Raw genomic sequence first — 22,467 nt, 5'->3', positions numbered from 1 at the left:
GCCGGGATTAGAACTGGCGCCCTCACATGAGATCCCGGCGCGTGCAAGGCGAGGACTTTAACCATCATGCTATCGTGCCAGGCCGCACCCTAACTGTTAATTAAGACTACTTTAAGATCATATCTTAAAGGGATGTAAAGATGAGGGCTTTTGGAAGAATTTAGACCAACAGATTAAAGTAAATTCTGTGAACTACTAAAGCAATAAAACTGCTGAAGTCAATTAAGAAAAACTGGGGAAGATAAGACTGAAGAATGCACACCCTGCTTTCCTCTTAATTTGAGAGCCCTGGCATGCGAGTGGGGCTGGGGAGACAGGTGCAAGCTCATTCACGGGGTGGGCCCCCAAAGGCCTGCCCTGGCCAGAGGGATCAGGCTGAAGCCTCCAGCTGTTGGCTCCATCCAGGTCAGCCTTGAGCCATTGTCTCTGCTGTCCATGGTCCATGTGGGCAGGAAGCTGAAGTCGGGAGCAGCACCGGGGTCTGAACCCGGCATTTCAAGCCAGGAGGCGGGCACCTCAACTAGTGTCTTAACTGCTATGCCGTGGGTCTGCTCCAGAAATTCTGTTTCTCCTGACCCTACATTTTGACTTTGTTTTTGTGGTCTGCGTGGTCATTTTTTTTCTATTTACCTTTTAACCTGTCTGTATTTCATATGTAAAGTGGGTTTCTTGTGGTCAGCAAAGGATTGGATTCTTTAAAATTGGAGTATAGCAATCTCCTAGGCTTTACACATGTTAACTTACAGGGCTGCCCTGGTGGTTAGCACGCTAATCCTCCTTCTGTGGTACCGGCATTTCAAATGGGCGCCATGTGTGTGCCCGCTGTTCTCATCAATCCAGCTCCCTGCTTACGGCCTGGGATAACAGTGGAGGATGGCTCACATCCTTGGGCTCCTGCATCCACACGGGGGACTCAGAAGAAGCTCCTGCCTTCAGACTGGCCAGGCTCTCATCATCGAGACCATTTGGGGCGGGGGTGAACCAGCAGATAGATGAATTCTCTGTCTCTATCCCTGTCACTCTTGACTTTCAGTAAGATAAAGAAATCTTTGATTTTTTAAATTATTAAGTGTATTTGTATCTGTGAAAGAAAGGAAGACGGAAAGATCTTCCATTTGAGGATTCCTTCCCCAAATGGCCACAACAGCCAGACTTCCACCGGCTGTCTCCCTCTCGGCTTTTTGGTGTTTTTTTTTTTTTGTTTACTTAGCCCTGGTTGGACTTTGGTCCTGAAACTGTTAATATAAGACTGCGGAGCCTGGCCCTCACCTTGCTTGTTTCCTGTCTCCCACGGATTGCTTTCTTACTCCTCCTATTGTTGGAGATCACAAAGTCGTTGCTTTTATTTTCAAGCATTTTAAATCAGATCTATTTATTCACGTGAAAAGCAGAACAGCCCGGATGGTGAGAGGTGAGTCGAGGTGCTCATTCCCTAAATGACCCCAGCACTTGTTCCCAGCCAGGCCCAGGCAGGCGCCAGGGTTTCCACCCTGGGGTAGCAGGGGCCTGCGTCCCTGGGCCGTCTTCCACTGTCCTGCTTCGTGCATGAGTAGCTAGCGTCCTGGGGTGTTAGTGCCGTAAGCTGTGGCTTGACTTGCCGCGCCTCAGCACAGACGCGCATTCTGTGTGTCACCATGGAAGGTCTGGCCTGGACCTCTGTATATCCTCCTGGCCAGGAAGAGAAATCTCAACAGGCGTGTTTTAAATGTTGCCAATTCGTGAGTTCAGATAATCTCATTTTCATTTACATTTCTTTGGTTATGAACGTGTACTTTTTAAAAAAAGACTTATTCTGTTTTAATTGGAAAGGCAGATTTACAAAGAGGAGGAGAGATGAAAAGATCTTCCATCTGCTGGTTGACTCCCCAGATGGCCACAGTGGTTGGTTCTGAGCTGATCTGAAGCCAGGAGCCAGGAACTTCTAGGTGTCCCATGTGGGTGCAGGGTCCCAAGGCTTCGGGCCGTCCTCCTCTGCTTTGCCAGGTCACAAACAGGGAGATGGATGGAAAGTGGGGCAGCCAGGACACAAATCAGCACCTGTAAGGGATTCTGGCACTTACAAGGGGGTGGATTAGCCAACTGAGCCATCGTGCCAGACCCTCTCTGCAGTTTTCATCTTCTGAAGTAGCCTGAAGTTTCTAAGATTATCAAGGCACACTTTGAGTGGATGTCATCTAACTTCTGCTGTTTTCTACAGGAAAAGCAAGGCCACTAAAAATACAGATTTCATCCCCAATTCCATGGTAAAAATCTCAGTTCAGACTTTAAAGGGTACAAAGGTATACTTTTTTTCTGTAAGCAACTGTATCTTCATGAAGTTAAGTAAGTTCGCACATTTTAATTTTGCAAGCATTAACTCCTAATCTCGCTCAGATGTTAGACATGGGAGAGACAGGGAATGGCAAGGTGGGCAACCATTTCCGGTTCACCTCTGCATCTTTGCCGCCTTTGAGAGCTAACCACTCAGGAGATGTGATAGTCTGTGCTCTTTAAATGCCATGGAGAATCATGTCCGTTCTTTCCCCCGAAATCATTCCTTTCTGTTTAGGTACTTCTCCTTCTTTGCACACTTAGAACTCTTTTTGTATCCCATGTGGCCATGATGTTTTAGTGTGTCATGGGCCACGTTTGTATGCTTGAGAGGGATGTGATGAAAGATTGATACCCTGTTTCAGTTGCAGTAAGTATGTAGTCATGATTTATTGCTCTGGAGACTTTTGAGAGACACAGACGTACCATTACTTACCACTGGGTATTGTTTTAAAAAAAAAATGTCATGGTTCCAGGAATATCTCAGCTATTTTTAGAAAAGATTTATTATTTAGCTTGGTCAATAGATAGCAAATTAAATATGGAAAGTTGATGCTTGAAAATGCGATTTTGATAAACATTTAGCTGATCAATGTCATAGGAAACTTTTGAATTAAAAATAACTTAGGAGGGCACACTAGGATGGCAGCTGAGTAGGAGGCTCCAGGTGGCCATCTCCCAGTGATCTCAGTCTGAACAGCTGTTCATGTAGCAAGCCACCTGCACAAGCGTAAGCTGCAGTGCGTGTTTTTGCTGTCATACTAAGCAATGGCACATTGAAGAAGACAGGAGCGGAGGAGCTGCCGACTTCACCCGTCCCTGGGTACAGTCTGCTTGGTTTGGAGAGAGATGCTGTACCTCTTATTTGGAGGAAAGAAAACAAGTGAAGTCCAGACCTTGGAAATCCAGTATCAGGACCATGACTATAAAACCCACCACTGGTCAGGCAGGGCTCCATCTTCCCTGCCCCCAGTCTAGTACCTGAAGACTGAGCCTCCTTAACCAAGCAGCCAAGGCACTGCCTCCACCATCCTCCCGTGCGCTGGCAGACAGCCGAGAGAGACTGCAGCACCAAGGAGAGGGGTAGTGAAGCAGGTCTGGGACTTTACCTTGGAGCTCACAGCCAGCCACACCTGCTGGCACAGTACTGTGCCACATCAAGCTCAGTGCCTCTCTGCTCGGAGACAGCCCTGGATGTGTCGCAGCATTCAGAGGAGACTTGTGTCCTTGTTGGACGTGTTCATTTTGATCTGTGACACCATCAGCCTGCAGAGGCCTGATACGTATTAGCAAGACTGTGAAGGGCCCTGCAGCCACTAAGCTTGTGTGGCAACAAGTTTATTGTCAGCTTGGAGAGTCGGTACATCTCCTTTACTGTTTCTTCCCAAACTTGGGATATCTGACAAGGAGGAAGCTTCAGCCATTGGGGCATAGGGCACCATCCAAACTGAGCATGAAACTGTCTTAGAACTCGGTGCTGGGCTGGTAAAACCTGGTACTGGGCAGACTGTAGTGGTTCTTGTCAGCAGGCTAGTGGCTGCAGGCAGGAGTCAGTGGATCTGCTGTTATGCCAGCGGAAGACCCACGGCCCCAGCCAGTTGGGTTTATACCCTGTCCAGTGTCCCCTGTGGCTGGTTGTAAGTGATGAGTTCATGTAAACAACAGGCAGCCCATAGCAGCATGGACCTTGGCCCTGATCAGCAGGCTAGGAACACAAGTTGTGGTATGGTTTTGTGGCCTTGGTGGCCACAGTGCTTCCCGTCCTGTTCCTTAGGCAGCACAGCAGAGGCCCAAGTGCCATCTGGGAGAGGAACCTGGACTTGGTCTCTGCACATGGAGGCTTGGAGCCAGCAGAGGTCCATGGTGCCTGGCTGTGGGCCAGTAACCACAGACAAGACATCTTGGCCCCCCCTTGGTCTCCAAAAGAGACTATGAGGGCTCGCTGCCTCCCTTTGGATACTTGCACAGTTCTGTCTGAGCAAGGCTACGGTAGATTTGGGGTAAGCCTGAGGTAGGGTTGCCCTCTAGTGGTAAAACAGCAGCAGCACACCAACTGCCAACCTGCAGACCCGACCTGGGGTGCTACCTGGCGCTCAAGTAGTGAAAAGTGTCCAGGCAGAGACAAAGCAGGTGGATTCTTAGAATCTCTGGAAGTCAGGGGAAAACAAGGGGATTAGGAAGACCAGAAAAAACTCCCCTTCCTTCAGGGTGCAGATGACGTTGTGTGCGGCAGCATTAGGGCTTTCAATAGCTATTTTTAAGGAAACCCGGTAAGTTTCAGGAAAACACAGAAAACGAATTCAGTATTGAATCATTTAACAGACAAGTGGAAGTAATTCTGAAAAAAAAATGGGATTGGGTGTGGCATTCCATATGGGTGCTGGTTTGTGTCCCAGCTGTTCCACTTCTCATCCAGCTTCCTGCCTGTAGCCTGGGAGAGCAGTGGAGAATGGCTCAGGTCCTTGGGATCCTGCACCCACATGGGAGATGTGGAAGAAGCTCCTGGCTCCTGACTTTGAATTAGCTCTGGCTCTGGCCATTGCAGCCATTTGGGGAGTGAACCAGTTGATGGAGGATTTTTCTGTCTCTCCTTTTCTCTGTGAATCTGCCTGTCAAGTAAAAATGAAGAATCTTTTTTTTTTAAAGAAAGCAAATAGAAGTCGGCATTTGGCCTAGCTTTTAAGACACTCACATCCTGTTTCTCAGTATCAGAGTTTGATAACCAGAACTGGCTCCTGCATCCTGATTCCTGCTAATCTAGACTCCTGGCTTAAGTGATTGAGTCCCTCCACCCACCCTGGAGACCTGGAATGAGCTCCCTGCTCCCCCAGGCAGGGATCGTGGCAAGCATTTGGGAAGAGAAGCAGCAGATGAGTATGTGTTCCTTTACTGTTTCTCAAAGGAAAAAAGCAAAAAATCCTTGAGCTGAAAAGCACAGTAAGTGAAATTAAAAATGCCATAGAAAGCATCAGTAGCAATGTGTGTCAGTCAGGAGAATTAGTGAGCTTGGGAGATAGGCTTTCTGAAAATAGAGTCAGAAGAGAAAAAAAAGGAAACAAGAAGAGAAATCAGTACAGCTTAGGTAACCTTATGACAGTGCTTAAAAATATCTGAATCACAGGCACTCTAGAGGAACTGGAGCATTCCAACACAGTCGAAAGCACACGTTCAAGAGACAATAGCACTCTGTAAGAAAAGTTGGAAGTCAAGTCCATCAGATGTGCCTCAAGACATAATGACTTCTTCAAGGATAAAGATAAAGGGAAGATTCTCAAAGCTCCACGAGAATAGAGGCAAATAACATAAAACGGTGTCCCATTTGTTCTGATTGGTGATTTCCTTACAGAAATTGTGGGTCAGAAGAGAGCTGGTTGACTTTCACGGGAGTGAAGGAAAATAATCCACAACCAGGACTGCTGTTTTCAGAAGGCTATCCTTTCACTGTGAGACAGAGACAGACCAGGATTGATCACTGCTGGGCCTGTCCCATGGGAAATATGCTAGGGGGAGTTCTTTCACTTGAAAGAGACACTAACAAGTTAACAGAAAATATCCAGAGGCACAAGACTCACCGAGCAGCCTAGGAGTAAACCTGTGAATCCACAGTAAACTGTCCTTTGGCAGAGGTGCCGAGAAGGCAGTGTCAGCCCTTTCAGTCAGCAATGTTGAGAAAGCTGGACTCACACATGCAGGCAGTAGAGAGCTAGACCCCTATGTTTAATCAGATATTTAAAGATAGAGGTGTAAGTCATGGATTTTGAGGCTATTAGAATAAAATACAGGATAGAGATGACCAAGGCTGTTCTGGATCACACCCCAAAAACATGGGCAACAAAAACAAGAATAAACATGTAAGTTTTGTCAAATTAAAAAGCTTCTGCACCATTCAAGGGGGGAAAAACCCAACATAGAGCATGGCAAAGGAAACAGCAGAAGAGAGAGACAATATGCAGGATGGGGGAAAGTAAATATTTGCAAACTCTACATCTGGCAAGAGGTCAGCAACCAGAGCAGCTAACACAAGAGCAAGCAATGTGAACAAGCATTTTTCACAGGGAGACAAAGAAAACACAAAGAAATGCTCTACGTTACTAATCCAAGCCACAAGGATGTTACTTCACCTGGAGTGGCTGTTTCCAGGAAGACAGACGGGTGGCCGGCCTGGTGGTTCAGACGCTGGCCTGATCCTGGCATGAATGATCCTGAATGCCGTATAAGGGTGCCTCGATGGAAGTCCATGCTCTCCTTATGATTCTCGCTTCTGCTAATGTGCTTCCTTGGAGGCAGCAGGTGCTGGTAGTTCAACTAGGGCCCTTGCCACCCAAGTTGGAGACCTGAATTGAGATTCCAGCTCTCCTCTTCAGCCCCTGCTTAGGGGCTCTTGTGGATATTTTGGAGAAAACCAGTAGATGGGAGATTGTGTGTGTGTTGTGTTGTGTGTGTTGTGTGTGTGTGTGTTGTGTATCTCTGCTTCCTAGAATCAATGAAAAAGTATATGTAGTGTTGCTGAGGATGTGGAGAAAAGGGAATTCTTGTTTGTACACTGCTGATAGAAATGTCAATTAATACAGCTATTGTAGGACACAGGATGGTGGTTCCTCAAAAAGCTAAAAATCGAACTATCATATGATCCAGCAATCGCATTACTGAGTATTTAATATCCAGAGAAAATAGAATCAGTCAGTTGAAGAGACACCTGCACTCCTGTGTGTATTACAGCACTCTTCCAATAGCCGAGACAGGGAGTAGCCCAAGTGTCCATCAGCTGATGAGTAGATAAAGAATATTGGGGGTGGTGGCAAAATCAAGATGTTGCTTGAGATGAGATGTCTTCATCTCAAACAGGGGTGTGTTCATACTCTGCCTGCAGTTCCAGCTTCGTACTAACGTACTCCATTGCAGGCAAGCAGTTGGGTTCCTTCTGCTCTCCGTGGGGTCTAGGATTAAGTTCTCGTCCCTCATGATTTCCACTTGCTCAATTCTAGCTATTGCAAGCAAGCGAGGAATGAACCAGTGCATGGGAGCTTTCTCTCTCTCTCTCTATCCCTCTCATATAAATAAAAAGAATTTATTGAAGATGAAGAATGTGTGTATATACACATGTGTGCAGTTTTTCCCATAAAAAGGATGAAACTTATTTATGACAATGTGGTGGTCTTTGTATTAAGTAAAATAAGCTAGACAAAAACACTGCATTACCTCTTGTGCACATAATGTAAGCAGTCTCGTAGGAGTTGAGAATACAGTATGATACTAGAGGCTGGGGAGAAAGGCGAGAAAGGAGGGGAAGCTTTTGTTTAGCACTTATGAAGTTATGGTAAACAGATGGAAGAAGTTCTGGCATTTATTGCACAGTAGTAAGGCGATGTAGGTGTCGGTAGTGAAGCTTGTGTGTGTCTATGTGTGTGTGTGCTCGTGCACACGCGTGCATGCTGCAAGAGAGGATTTTGAATTTTTTTCACTAAAAAGACTCTGTAATGTTTCAGGATATAGTTATGTTCACCCCCAGCTGCTCAGTCATGTCATCCCTGAATGAGTGCAATTGCCTTGGATCACTTCAAAATAAAAGTAAAAATAAAGAAAGCATCTTAGGCAAAGCATCAGAACGCCCTGGGAAAGTAGTATATATACTTTCTTTTCTTTCTTGTTCTTTAAAACAGGATTTATTTATCTGAAAGGCAGAGTTACAGAGACAGACAGGGCTTACCTCCCATATCGCTGCCATGGCCAGGGCCAGTCCAAAGCCAGGAGCTTGGAATGCCATTTGGATCTCCCACATGGGTGCCAGGCGCCCAAGTGCTTGGACCATCTTCTGCTGCTTTCCTAGGCAGGGAGCTGGAGCAAAAGTGGAGCAGCACCCTTCTGGGATGCCAGCATCACAGGCTTAACCCACTGTGACACACCCACTGTGACACAACACTGAGCTCATGTGTGAGCTCCATGGCATGGAACTTTGGGGTGCAGTGATTGTGGGTACAGGCTGTCTTCATTGTTGGGTTTTCCTAAAGCTAATGTTGATGTTATGTTCGCTCCTTTGCAAGTTGTCGGCTTGGTTGAGGAGTGGGCATGCTCAGACTCTCTGGGTAGAGAAACAAGAACTGGCTTAGTAGCTGATAAGTAAGGAGCAGAATAAGGGTGAAATAATGACTGCTAATGATGTCATAACTGCTACCCCGGCACTATCAGATAAAAATATTTTAATAATATACTGAGCTTTTCATATTTGTTTATTTGAAAGGTAGAAAGAGACACACATGGAGTGAGAGAGAGAGTGGGCAAGGGAAAGGTCTTTCAGTCTACTCCTCTAATGCCTGTAGCAGCTAGGTTGGGCCAGCTGATCCAGGCCCGGAAGCTAACCTGGGTCTCCTGTGTGGGGGACAAGGACCCAGCCAGTTAAGCCATCATGTGTTATCTGTCAGGGTGCACATCAACAGGAAGCTGGAATTGGAAGTGGAATCAAGAAATATATCCTAAATAGTGTTTCAACTAGTGATCAATATCAAAACAATTATTGAGGGGTGAGCGTTGGAATACATGAGTTAAGCACTGCCTGGAATGGGTGCAACTTTTATTGACCTTTATTCATTTATATTGATATTTTAGACTGAAGTGGGTGATTGTCATGTTCACAATAGAATAAGAATTGGATTATTTCATCATACAGTCTGTGTTTCTTTTTCTAAAATTAAAAAATACTAAAGAGGCAGATACATATTATTTCTGTTATCTCCAATGAGTCACCTAGAGGCAGAACTCTCACCTACTGGCTCATCTTTCAAATGCCTGCAGCACTGAGATCTGGCCTGGGCTGAAGCCAGGAGCCGGGAGCCCAGCTCCGAACTGGCTGATGGGACTAGCTCCGTCAGCACCTTGTCAGTCTCGCGCTCTGAGCCCTCGGCTCTGGCCGAGGAGGGAACCCGGGTTCTGGGATATGGGAGCTGTGCATCTCAACTGACATCCTTACAGAGGGGCTGTGTGCTTGCTCTGGAATCTGTGTTTCTGGTAGGAGTCTCGCTCTTTAAGAGCTTGGCTGCAGGTTTGCCTTTCTGTGTCCTGGGCTGCGTTCTAGAATGTGTCCCTGTGAGATAAATGGCATGTTCCTTGTATGTCTGCTGCAGCAGCCTTCGCGGTGTGGCTGGCTCATTTCGAGCGTTGTGTGTGTGTTACTTTTCCATGGCTACCTCATAGGCCTATGACGTAGCAGTTGACCAAGCACCTTTGTCATTATTTAAATAAACCTACTGCTCTTCTTTGACGATTGTAAAAGTGAAATTTGTAGAAGGGGGTGTTCAAACAAGATCTTCTCTTATGTATTTTTAATGTTTATTTATTTTTATTTGAGAGAGTGAGTGAGAGGCTTCAGACACACACAGAGAGGTGTTTCTCTACTGTGCATTCTTCAAGTGCCTGAAAGAGATCCAGGCCAGATCCAAGTCAGGAGCCTGGGTCTATCCCAGGTGTCCATATGGCTGCAGGCACTCAAGCCTCTGAGCATCATCTGCTGCCTTCTGAGACACATCAGCAAGAATCCGGATTGAGCAGAGGAGCCAGGACTCCAGTAACCACTCAGATACGGAGTGTGGCCCAAAACCCCAAACAGCTACGTAACCACGAATCCAAATGCCTGGTTGTACATTTAATTTAATTTCATATTAATTTATACAAAGATGGATTTTGAGTTAAAGTTTATTGGGAACAACACCTCTGAGAAATGAAGATAGGGAGGGAGGGACAAGAGAGCTTTCTCTGGTGATTCTGATCTGGTCCCTGTGACTGGGAAAGAACGGATTGAGCACTGGCAGGTACAACAATGACGCAACGAGAGCCTCTCCACCCGGGACTTGAAAATTGTAGCTGCTAGCTTAGTTGCTGCCTCAGCAATGGCTTTGACAGACTACAGAATTTTAAGACATTCTCTGGCTGTGGTGCATCACATTTTGTGATTCCCTTCCTCAAAGGAGTTGGGACCATTCAGAAAAGCTCTTTGAATTAAGTATTGGAAACCTCAAGGCTCTGGTTGGGACATTTGTTTGGCTCAGAAGCGAGGATAACCCATCCCATATCAAAGTCCCTGCTTCTCTGCTTTGGATCCAACTTCCTGCCGATGAGCACTTTTGGAGGCTTTGGGTCCCTGCTGTGCACACGAGGGACCCAAGCTCTGGGCTCCCAGCTTCAGCCTGACCCAACCATGGCTGCGGCAGGCATTAGAGGGGCATGAAGCAACAGGTGGAGTATCTGTTTCTGTACCTTTGTGTCTACCTTTCAAATAAAAATAAAGGCGAAAAGGAACGTAGCTTTTCTTGTTTTGGTGTCTCTAGTTTTATAGATGAAACGCATGTTTTTGAGAGCACATTTGTCTTCATCTGTTGTATGTGATGAATTTCGGTATATTTAAAGTACAAATGAGTTTCTAGGAACTGAAGGTCAATTTATCTCGCCGTATTTATTGGAAACAAGGCTTTAAATGACCACAGTTCCACTTTCCCCAGCATGCTGGAGCCAAGTAGGTATAAATAAAGTTATCAGCAGGCTATGGCTCTGTCCACGTATGTTCACAGCTGCCATGCCCTCTGCACAGCCAGATCACACGCCTTCTCACAGGCAGAGTTCAGAAGGCTTCTTTCTTGAAAGAAGATAGGATCTGTTTGATCCTGAGATTGGCAGCTGTCTTTGGGTTTTGAATTGCCATACTTCTTGATTTTTAAAATCTAAGCTTACTAAAACGTAAGCGTAGGCCTTACGGTGTATCCGTCTCCCTTCCCATCAAAACGTCTCCCTGCCTAACAAAATGCTTCCCATCCAGGAGATGTTTAATAGCTGTCGGAATGAATTCAAACATCCAACAATATTTCAGATCATAAATAGACAATGTCCGTGACTTCTGTTTGCAGCTTCTCTTTCCCTGTACAAAGAGCAAGACAGCCAGTATGTGTTGGCAGTCATGAGAAACTGGAGCCCATCAATGTCATTTTCCCTTTGGGTTTCTTTTCTTTTTTTCTTTTCTTTTCTTTTTTTTTTTTTTTAATTCTTGGGGAGAAACAGATCACAAATGCTACATTTGGAAAGACATCATTTGTGCAAAGTCGAGCCTTGAGAAGGGCTTCCAAGATGTTTCTGCCAAAGCTAAAATGGTCACATTTTGCATTTGCACAGCATTTTCATTGTGTCTGTCTGATTAGGAGAAATAATGAGCCCAAGGGCTCCCTGTGTGTGGCTGTGCTGCTTTGGACGGGTGTGTGTTCGGAAGGCTTATGAAACATCTTTGTAAACAGGGAGCGAGGCCAGAGTTGAAGCAGACTCTTGGGGGAGGGGAATGTGTGAGTATGCATCCATGACTGCAATAATCAAAGCACCTTACACTTCAGATATGCAAAAGTAAACAAGTGGGCCCAGCGCGGTGATCTGGAGGCTAAAGTCCTTCCCTTGCGCACGCTGGGATCCCATATGGGCGCTGGTTCTAATCCCGGCAGCCCCACTTCCCATCCAGGTCCCTGCTTGTGGCCTGGGAAAGCCCAAGTCTTGGGGCTCTGCAGCAGCATGGGAGACCCGGAAGGGGTTCCTGGCTCCTGGCTCCTGGCTTCGGATCTGCTCAGCTCCGGCCATTGCGGACACTTGGGGAGTGAATCAGAGGATGGAAGATCTTCCTCCCTCTGTCTTTCCTCCTGTCTGTATTATCTGTCTTTCCAATAAAAGTAAACATATCTTTAAAAAAAAGTAAGCAAGTATGTAACCAACCTAGCTTGAATGAGGAAGTAGAAGCTGATAGAAATCCAAGCTGTTCTTTCATGGATGTGGGAGCTGGGTTATAATCAGGTTTAACCCTGTGAGCGAATGGCACTGACATAGTCTCAGCACACGATGGCTTGTGAAGTAAGAATAGTTTTTACATTTGTAGACTTATTTTGGACGGTTTTCGAGTTTTGTTTTAAAAAAAGACGAGGAAGAGGTAAAGAAGAATGAAGGTGATGGGGAGGAGCACAAGGAAGTGTGAGTTAGTGAACACGTGCCAAGTCTAAAATATTTACTAATCCTTTACAGAAAAGGCTTGGTGTTGCAGCATAGTGGGTAACATTGTGAATCCAGCGTCTCAGCTGGGCACCCATTTGTGCCCTGGCTGCTTCACTTCTGATTCCAGTCCCTGCTGATGGCCTAGGAGAGCAGAGGAAGATGACTCAAGGTCTTAGGCCCTTGCCACCCACATGGGAGATTTGATCAGTCTCCTGGCTTTGTCCTGGCCAGGTGTTGGCCATTGTAACCGTCTGGGGAAGTGAACCAGTGGATAATGGAAGATCTTTGTTTCTTCTTCTCCGTGTAACTCTTTCAAAATAACCAAACAACAAGAAAAAAACACCCAATTTGCCAACCCATGATTGGTACGATTTCTGTTTTGTGGTTCCCTCTGAAGGTGGGCTGTGTGCAGAAAACAGCAGTTGTCCTAGTGGAAGGTAAGTCAGTTTTCTGCAGACTTAGCTCCTCATCTGATGTTCGATTTGGACTGACACACTTGTTAAGGTTTTCTCTGGCTTGGCTGTTCTGCATGTCTGCAATGCAGTTCTGAGGCTAACCACCCAGAGTTAGGCTGGTTCATAAGTTAAGGTCACAGACCTCCCTAAGATTGTCTTCATTCAGACACCAGCCACGAGTCTGGGGTTCCCAGGCCACCTGCACTGTGACCAGGTCATCACAAATGCATCCGTTTTCACTCCTCAGAGACTCAAAGGACATGCTATCCTCATAGTCACAGTTTAATGATGAAGGATGCAAATCAGGACCATGCAAGTGGAGATACTTGTAACAAGGTCTGGGAAGGCCACAGACACCTCCCGGCACCATGATGTGAATCACCAAGGAGGGAAGCTCATCTGAATTCAGGTGTCTGGCGCTGGCTTCGGCAGCACCTATTCTAAAATTGGAATGGATCCAGGTGTCCAGAATTTTCATCATGGCCATCACGAAACTGGATCTTTGGCCACGTGATTGAAATCATTCTCCAGCTCCCCTGGCCTCCCTGGAGGCTGGGAGGTTGGAGTGGCCCACATGGCCCAAGGCCCTGATCTTGTAACCACATGGCTGGGCTTTCTGGTGTGGCCAGACCCCATCAAAAGCCAGCTGGGGACCACTCCCCCCTCTCTCAATTATCTTAGTGTAACTCAGGGCTGGCCAGGGTGCCCAACACAAACAGCAAAGATCCTGTCGTCACGCAGGAGATCCCGTTGGTGTGGAAGCCCCCTCCCAGGGACCACAGCCAAGAGCAGACACCTGCTTGCTTAGATGACAGCCTGGATGCTGGGGCTGACTCCTGCTTTTTCTCCCTTGTAAGGGCAATCCCAGAGCTAATTACAGAGGTCATGGAGAAAGACATTCCACTTTGACAGGTCTCACCATAGCTAAGACCATAGTCTTTCTTTCCCAAGGCTCTCAAGTTTGAGATAATAGAATCTCCTGCTTGAAAAAAAAAAAAAAGCAGTGGACTGGGTGAGTCTCAAGCATCCTTTGGAGTTTTGGGCATTTTGAATTGAATTGAGACAAACATACTATAGTCTGTAATGCAGGTTTTTTTTTTCAGGTTATTTAAAGGCAGTGCAATGCTTAGTAATACTTTAAGTGAACCCCTTTTAATTCTTTACTTGAGGTTCTTAGTTTCCTGAATCTATTTAATTTTTGATTTATTGATTTTTAAATTTTTATTAGAAAGGCAGATTTAGAGAGAGAAGGAAAGACAGAAAGATCTTGGTTTATTTCCCCAGTGGTCACAATGGCTGGAACTGAGCTGATTTGAAGCCAGGAGCCAAAAGCTTCCTCTGGGTCTCCCATGCAGATGTAGAGTCCCAAAGGCTTTTGGACTTTCCCAGACCACAAGCAGGGAGCTGGAAGGGAAGTGAAGCAGTCAGGACATGAACTGGCACCCATATGGGATGCCAGCTCATGCAAGGTGAGGACTTTGCCACTAGACCATTGTGTCAGGCCCAACCTATTTAGTATTTCTTTAAGTATGCATATTTACAAAATAGAGGGCTGCTGCTGTGGTACAGTGGGCTGAACCACTGTCTGCAGGGCCGGTGTCACATGTGGGCACTTGTTGGAGAGTCCCGGCTATTCACTTTGAATCCAGCTGCCATGTAATCCAGTTCTGCTGCCTGGTCAAATAGCAGAGGAATGTCCAAGAGCTTGGGCCCCTGCACCCCTCTGCAGCCCTCAATGAAGCTCCTGGCTCCCAGCTTCAGCCTGGCTCCACCTCGGCTGTTGTGGCCATTTGTGGAGTCTCTCTTTCTTGGTAACTCTGGCCTTCAAACAAGTGAATCTCTCCTAAGAAAAGTTTTTAAAAAGAACAAACAGGATAACATATGAGAGTGCTTTGAAGAGGCTGCAGGCATGGGGTGGGCGTGTGGCTCTGTGGTGGAGGTGCCCGCGTGCCCGGTTGCAGTGCTTGCCCCAGCCCAGCTCCGGCTGCCGGCCCTGGCTCCATCCCAGCTTCCTGCTCATCACAGACACTGGTAGGTGGCTGTGGTGGCTCGAGGAGCTGAGCTCCTGCCACCTGTGGGGCGGCTTGGATCGTTCGTGGCTTTCACAGTCGCAGGCATGTGGGGAGTGAACCAAGACATGGATGCTCTCTCACTGTTTAAAAAAAAAATGCTTGTGGAAAAATCAAATTGAAAGGTAAATTTGTTCTGAAGTGAAACAAATTGAAGCCCATGCATGGTTTTTCAATAATATGCATTTTCATGACTTTTTGTAGACTCCCCTGTATGTTGTTGTTTTATGTATTACACAAGAACAAGTTTCAGAAAGTCGTCTTCTTTTCCCAATCTCCATGCATTGGGTTGACGTCCTGGATAGACATGGCTGCTGTCTGTCTGCCTGTAGCTCGTGCCTGGTCTGTCGTTGACTGCTTGTCTGCTTGCTCACCCGTGGCTTCTGCATTCTTTTCGCCACCGACACCCTGTGTGTAAAATGGTGAGGATTTGGAGTCATCCAATAAAATGAAAATTCTACTCCTGCCGTGACATGAGCAAGGGGAAGGGGATGGGCTCGTGGAGGTGGGATCCAGGAGGTTCCAGAACAGGGGCAGGAGTGTCCTTGCCTTTGGCCCCTCTGTGCTCTTACATGTACTGTAACTGACTTCCCCACCTCTGTCCCCTTCCCTAGTCCTCACCTGTCATTGCTTCCTCCACCTCGGTGAACACTCTGTCTCTTGTCATCCTGTTTCTTCAAACCTGGCAGTAATTCTGAAGGGACACAAAGACTGGGTGCTTAATTCTTTGGCCATTTACCTTCCAGCCATGCCTGTGATTCGTCCACACCAGCTGGCCCAGCTGTGTCCTCTGGTGGATCCTATGCTGGCTCTGGCCCCTCCGGGTGTGGGCGGGGACCCGACGCCTGTGCCAGTGGCTTCAACAACTTCAGCATCCTGGGTGATCAAAAAGTTTGTCCCTTATCCTTAACCTTCCTTGATTTTCTTTTTTAAAGATTTATTTTATTTTTAATGGAAAGTCAGATATACAGAGAGGAGGAAAGACAGAGATCTTCCATCCGCCGAGCTGATCCAAAGCCAGGAGCTTCTTCTGGGTCCCCCATGCAGGTGCAGGGTCCCAAGGCCATGCGCCATCCTTGACTGCTTTCCCAGACCACAAGCAGGGACCTGGATGGGAAGTGGGGCTGCCGGGATATGGACTGGTACTCATATGGCATCCTAGTGCATGCAAAGGGAGGACTTTAGCCACTAGGCTACTGTGCCGGGCCCTCTTAATGTTCTATTTTACTAGGGCAAACTAGATTCTTTGTGTTCCTATGCTGTGTTAGTTGAGATACTTGGTTATGAATAATTTATAGAATGTTCAGGGGTTGCTTATGGAACCCAGAAAGCAGCTGGGATTGAGAAGAGCCTAGGGCCTGGAACTCAGAATACTTTAGGGACTCTCCTGCTGCTACTTTGTTGCAGGAGAAGCGCTTCCTCTGCCTCCTGGTTCATTGGGTCCTGGAGGATGGCCGTTCCAAAGATGGTCGTCTAGGGGGTCGAGGACGTGTGTCCTATGTGCACTGGCAGCCACAGGCGGAGGTGGCCTCTGCTCTTTTTCTGTTCAAGTTCCCAGCAGAGACTCATAGTAGTCTGGCCTGAACCGAAAGCCATGAAGAGTGATGGGGTGGCTCAGTGCAGACAGGCTGGGGGCTCCCTGGCCTCTGTGTGGGCAGCTCAGCTACACGATGAGTGGGAAGTCCTTGGTTGGCAGTGGGCATGTGCCTTCCAAAGGCATCCACCGCGTTAGTCTTTGACCCTTCTATCCGTTCCACGTATACTTACAGACAGCTTGCTGTGTGTTAGACATCAACCAAGATGCCTGGCATAGAACTCTGAATGAGATCAAGCCCCTGTTCTTGTGGCTTTGACTGTCAGCTCTTCAAGTTGGCGTTTCCACTTTGCGGTGTTTGTCTGCTGGCCTTTTCTTCTCTGCCTATTTTTTCCCCCCTTGGCTCTGGTTTCTTTCTCAACAAATAGATATTTATTGAACTTCCACTATCTGCTGACGTTGTGCCTGTTTATATGGGGTATGATGATATTTGCAAAATGCATTAACTCAGAATTAATCGCTTGAGACTGAATTTGAAACTGTGCTCACAATGTCCTTTGCTATCTCTGGTGCAGGGTCTTCCTTAGGCAACACATTTGTAATAAATTTGTGTGATTTTGAAGATATTAGTGTTTTTCTGCAGTGCAAGTTAGGTGAAGACGAGGCCACTGAGATGGAAAGCTATCTTTGTGTGTGTGTGTGTAGGTGCATGTGTGCGCACATATGTTTGTGTGAGGTTATGTTTCAGTTCTCCCTGGAATAAAATTTCTAGCTTGTAGTACAGAAAGAGGAATATTGATGCCTGTTAGGTATGGGAGACACTAACCCACTTCATTCTGTTACTAGTACTTGTTTATACCAATATTTTTTTGACCCTAATATATGTTTTAAAGATGTATTTATTTATTTGAAAGAGTTAACAGGGAGAGAGGGAGGGTGGAAGAGAGAAAGGAAGGGACTGGGAGAGAGAGATACAGAGACAGAATCTTCCATCTGCTGCTTCGTTCCTGAAGTGGCTGCAACGGCCAAAGGCTGAAGCAGGCTGAAGCCAGCGGCAGGAGCTTGTTCTAAGTCTCCTGTGAGGATCACAAGGGCCCACACACTTGGCATCTTCTGCCTTTGAAAGGTCGTTGGCAGGGAGCTGGATCAGAAGCGGAGCAGCTGGGGCTTGCACTGGCACGGTGTGGGACACTGGCCTTGCGGGTGGTGGTCTTACTCGCTGTGCAACAACACTGCCCTGCCCTGATATTTCTTATCCCATGTTTGAGTTCTGATTTGGAAAAGTATCATTTCCATTCTTATGTTTGTCATGGGCGCTTTTTAGGCCCAGTTTCTTTCAAACTCCAGGTTTTTGGCCTATACGTTCAATAACTAACATCCCCTCCCCTCAAAAAAAAAGCAGCGTGCAGGGTTTTCTTTGCACTGTTTCGTGTGCCTGTAGCTTCCCCATTTTCCCTCCTCTTGCCTTAATCATCTGGCTTCTGGATGATGGGACGACTTGCTTACCTGATCTCCTCGACGGCAGAGCCTCCTCCCTGCGCTGCCCACCTGCACCCCTGCCAGGCGCTCCACTGTCCCACGCACTGTCCCCAGCTCCTTGACCTTCCGCATGGGGTCCAGGCCTGCCCCGTTCACCCAAAGGCTGTCTGCAGGTTGCTGCTTCCTCTCTGCCCATCTGATTTGGACCCCCAAGGCTTCGTTTTATTCTTTTGAATTGGCTCTTGCTGTAATTTTGTTTAGACTTTTGTCACCGGTACAGTGTCTTCTCCTGTCCTGGCAGAAACCCACCTGTATGGCATGGTCTCATCGCTGTCTCCAGAATCAGCTGCACATGGTGGCTGCCAACCTCCCACGTTCTGGAGGTCCCACGGGCCCACTCTTGGTCCCTCGGCTATGAACGGTCATGCCCCAGTCCATCACCGTGACCAGAACCATGGTGATGACTTGGCATCTTAAACTGGTTGACGTTATTGAAGATAAAATTCAGATATTTTGTTCCTCAGTCTCCAGCAGCATCTGACTAGTGAATCTCAACTGTGGTTCCCATTCAGATCATTTAAGGAGCTTCAGAAACCAAAACACAGCAGTAGCGTTCAGCATCTGTGAGTGTGGGCCAGAAGCTCGTTAGAGCACTCCTAGGGGGACACTCCCGGGAGGAGTGGACGCCACCCAGGCAGACAGCCGTTTGAGCTCACTCCTGTCTGTAGCTTGGGCCCTCTGTCTTATCACAGTATCTCTCCCTGTAGAAGTCAAGGAACTCTAGTCAGGACTCAGGTAGTACTCATGCTGTGCCAGGCACTGGTGGGAGCTGAGGCCACTGCCATGAACACAGCCTGTCCCTGCTGTCTTGGAGCTGATGCTCCTGGGTCAGGGAACCAGCTCTTAAGTAAATAATGTCAAGTAATGATGCTTACTGCTTTGGAGGCAAGCAAGGCTGCATGGGTGGACAGAGAATAAAGCAATGCTTCTTATGTAAGCGAGTTGCAAAAATACCCGCCAACTGCCTTGAATCAGCAATTGCTCCTCACAACCCCTCCTTCCAGGTGAAACCCATGAGCCTGCCTGGAGGTAGGGGCCTTGCTCTCTGCTTCCCCTACTGGTGGGGGAGAGAGCGGAGCAATGGCCAGTGGGGTCAGCCCAGACCGTGGAAGCCCCTCGGGAGCAGGTGGGGGATTTGGTTCTGCATTGAGGTGTATAGCCAGGGTGAAGGCTGGTGCATGGTTGGCCTGGGACCAGGGACCCAGCTGGTGGGGGCCTGCAGCTACCAAGAGTGAGCTGAGAGTCCTAGGTGATTTCTTACTTATCCTTACTATTGAAGGTATTATGTTGGCGTTCAACAACTGATTTTACATCTTTGTTGTTATAATAAGGGTGGCCACTCTTACAATCGCTTTAACAGATGATTTAGGGGGTATGTGGTTTGGGCTGATGGTTAAGTCTCAGGATGCAATGCCTGCATCCCATAATTGGGAGCTCCTGGGTTCAGTTCCTGGCTCTGCTTCGGCTTGCTGTTTTTGCACACCCCGGAGGCGGCAGGTGGTGGCTCAGGTGCCGGGGTCGCTGCCACGCCTGGGGGACACCTAGATTGGGTTCCTGGCTTCTGGCTTCTGCCTGGCCCAGCGCCAGCTTCTGTGGATTGTGGGCCTATGGGGAGTGACGCAGAGGACGGGGGAACTCTGTGCTTCTGCCGCTCAAAAACCAAACAATAACAGCAACAACAATACCCAGACCGAAAACGAAAACAAAAAAACTCATCCACATTATTGTCTTCCAATTTTCGCTAAGACAACAGCGTTGTTTGTAGCTGGGAAGCTGAGATTTATTCAGAGGAGGTGTCCATTTTTAAAATAGGAGGCAACGCGTTGGTTTCTTCGATAGGCGGTAAACACTAGATATAGTAGAAGGAATATATTTTAAAGAAAAAAACAAAACCAAAAAGCAGAGGCTTCTATTTTTCTGAGATCTTTTTACCTAAGACACATAGCCCGGAAGGTCACATCTCAAGGAGGGTCGGCCGTCAGTGGAGGGGACACTTTTTTAGCAGATGAAGTTCAGGGTCGCGCGCGTGCCTGGCAGCTTTTTCTCGGGCGTGTACCTTTCTCCACTCTGCCACCTCCTCAGTGAAGGTTTATGGGGGTGGGCGTGGGGGTTAGCTCACCCCGAGAGCCTTGACTGCGGGACCGGCATCAGAGCCGAAAAGGACAGGCTGGTTTATGTCGCATCCCTGACAGTTGAGTTGCAACGCATCCGCCCGCCGGGGTCGGTGAAACGCCAGCGCCCGGTGGAGCCAAGCTGCACCTCCAGGGAGGGAGGGAGGGAGGGCGGCGGCTGCTCCCTGTGGGATTGCACAGGGTGCGAGCTGCAGCCGGGCGGGCGGGCGCTGAGTGGGCCCTGGCGACGTGGGGCTGCGCCCTGCAGTGTCCCTTCCCGCCACCGCCCCGCAGCCCCCGGCTGCACCGCACGCCGCAGCCCCTGCCCGACCCCGTGGCGGGCGGGGCGGGACGCGGGGCGGGGCTGCCGGCGGCCGCAAGCGTCTCTAGGGGCGGCCAAGGTACATAGGCGCCCCAGGTCTGGGCCTCCTGGCCAGAGCATCTCTTCCCGCTGGTCCCCGCCAGTCACCTGCCGTCCGCCCCTGCGCGCGCGCGCGCTCTCTCCGCCGCTCTCGGCTTTCTGGCTGACTTCTTCCTTTGTGTTGTGTTGTCCGCCCTGCGCTTCATCTCTGAAGGACCCGTTCGCTCTTCCGGCTACAAGAAGGCAGAGGATGAGATGTCCCGGGCCACGTCTGTTGGAGACCAGCTGGAGGCACCGGCCCGCACCATTTACCTCAACCAACCGCATCTCAACAAATTCCGCGATAACCAGATCAGGTAGGAGACGGGCGGCAGAGAGATGCAAGGGCAGCATCTTCCCCACACACAGAGCCAGCCCCCTCTGCTCCCCTCCCCCCACCCAGGGCTTGGCCAGCCCTCCCTGGACCCTTACCCGCTGGGGTCCTGCTCCCTTCCTCATCTCCCCCTCCGTGCTGTGCCTGGTTGTCTGTGAACACTGGGGGATAAGCATCACCACTACCAGCAACAAAGACAAGGTCTGCCTTGTTTTCGTCTCGGGATTCCCAAGAATCTCATCCCAACCCGACCCCCAGCCTCGTTTTCAACCTGTTCATAGCTGTCCTCAGCAGTTTGCAGACCATTGTGTGTGTGTGTGTGTGTGTGTGTGTGTGTGTGTGTGTTGCATCCGAAGGGAACCCCAACAGGTCACAGGGGTGCAGATTCAGCTCTCAGTAGTACATAGCATTTCTCTCTTTGCTGGAAAACTTTGCCCAGAGTTCACAGAAGGATGGGTGGAAGCCGGTGTTATGAGGAGTCTGACTTCTGTCGGCAACTGTATCCGGAGCCTCGGCCGTGCTGGTTTGCTGGCTCCTCATAACTTCTAGGAGCAGGCATGGTTAATCAGCTTCCAATCAGAAAACTGGAATATAAAGATGCTAAATAATGCACATGTGGTCAGAGCCGGGAAGTGCTGGAAATTAGACCTGCCCATCTGCTCATCCAATTCAGGCTGCTGAGTGTACCAGTTGTTTGGTTCAGTTAGCACGCTTTTCAAGTGTCACTGAGTGCTTGGCAATAACTCCAGAGGGTGTTCTGGGACAGTGACTGATCAGTTTCACATAGATTATTGACAAATCCACATTCTAATCAAGCAGGAACCTTTTTTTTGAAAGCTCTGCTAAAATCTTGTTGTTTAAGTATTTCGACGTTGCATCAGCGCATGTCCGAGCTACTTGGCCCGATAGCTTTATCTAGAAAGGTCTGACTGGTGAATACTACTGTCATTGGCAAGGATTTGAGGAAGAGTCATGCTGAATGTTATGTTGAAGGGGTTGCCTTCATTTATTAATGGAATACTGGACGATGCTGGCTTTGTTTTGGATTTTAGGAGTGCTGTGTGTGTATGAATTTTTTTGTTTGTTTACTACAAAGGGCAGCTTAGAAGACTCGCCGAGTCTTTCCATGAGTGGGCTTGTTTTAAGATGCAGAACTTAAATCACAGTGAATTACCACTTCACACACTGGGATGGCCAGTACAAAGGATAGTAAATAAATGTTGGCAAGGATGTAGAGGGATTGAAGCCTTCAGACTTTGCTAATAAGAATAAAAAAAAAATGATGCAGCTACTTTAGAAGGCGAAAGGTTACCAAATAACCCAGCAATGCCGCCCCGAGGTGTGATTAACCAAGAAAAATGTAAGCGTACGTCTACGCCAAAACTCATTCACGGCATTCTCCAAGAAAGTAGGAAATTCAGATGTCCTTTGGCTGATGAATGGGCTGGTAACTGTGGTCCGTCCAGGCCATGGACTGTTATCTGACCATGACAGGAAAGGAGGCACTGATGCCTGTTGCAGTGTGGGTGGACCATGAATGCCTGATGCTGAAGGAAGCGTGTCATTCATAACAAGCCTCATGGTGTGACTGCATTTGTGTGGAACCCTGCTGAGGAGGCACACCTGTGGAGACCTGAGCAGGATCAGGTGGCGGGGGATGGGGGGAATGGGGGACGACCGTTAATGTATCTGGAGTTTCATTTTAGA

At 48.1% G+C, this 22,467-nt stretch overlaps 1 protein-coding gene across 2 annotated transcripts in view; it reads left to right on the top strand.

The window, feature by feature from the left end:
• LOC121156258 (phospholipid-transporting ATPase IB) overlaps positions 1-22,467 on the top strand; it is a 584,459-nt gene that overhangs the window by 68,175 nt on the left and 493,817 nt on the right. For both annotated transcript variants that reach the window (XM_040979868.1, XM_040979869.1), the window contains exon 2: positions 20,602-20,743. In XM_040979868.1, the coding sequence (XP_040835802.1) occupies positions 20,602-20,743 (142 nt within the window). The remainder of the gene's footprint in view (positions 1-20,601; positions 20,744-22,467) is intronic.

Source organism: Ochotona curzoniae, unplaced genomic scaffold, assembly GCF_017591425.1.
Source record: "Ochotona curzoniae isolate NIBS_2020 unplaced genomic scaffold, NIBS_Ocur_1.0 contig_3332, whole genome shotgun sequence".
Classification (NCBI taxonomy): Eukaryota; Metazoa; Chordata; class Mammalia; order Lagomorpha; family Ochotonidae; genus Ochotona; species Ochotona curzoniae.
The sequence above is the reverse complement of the archived record's forward strand: the minus strand, read 5'-3'. Positions and strand labels throughout refer to the sequence as shown.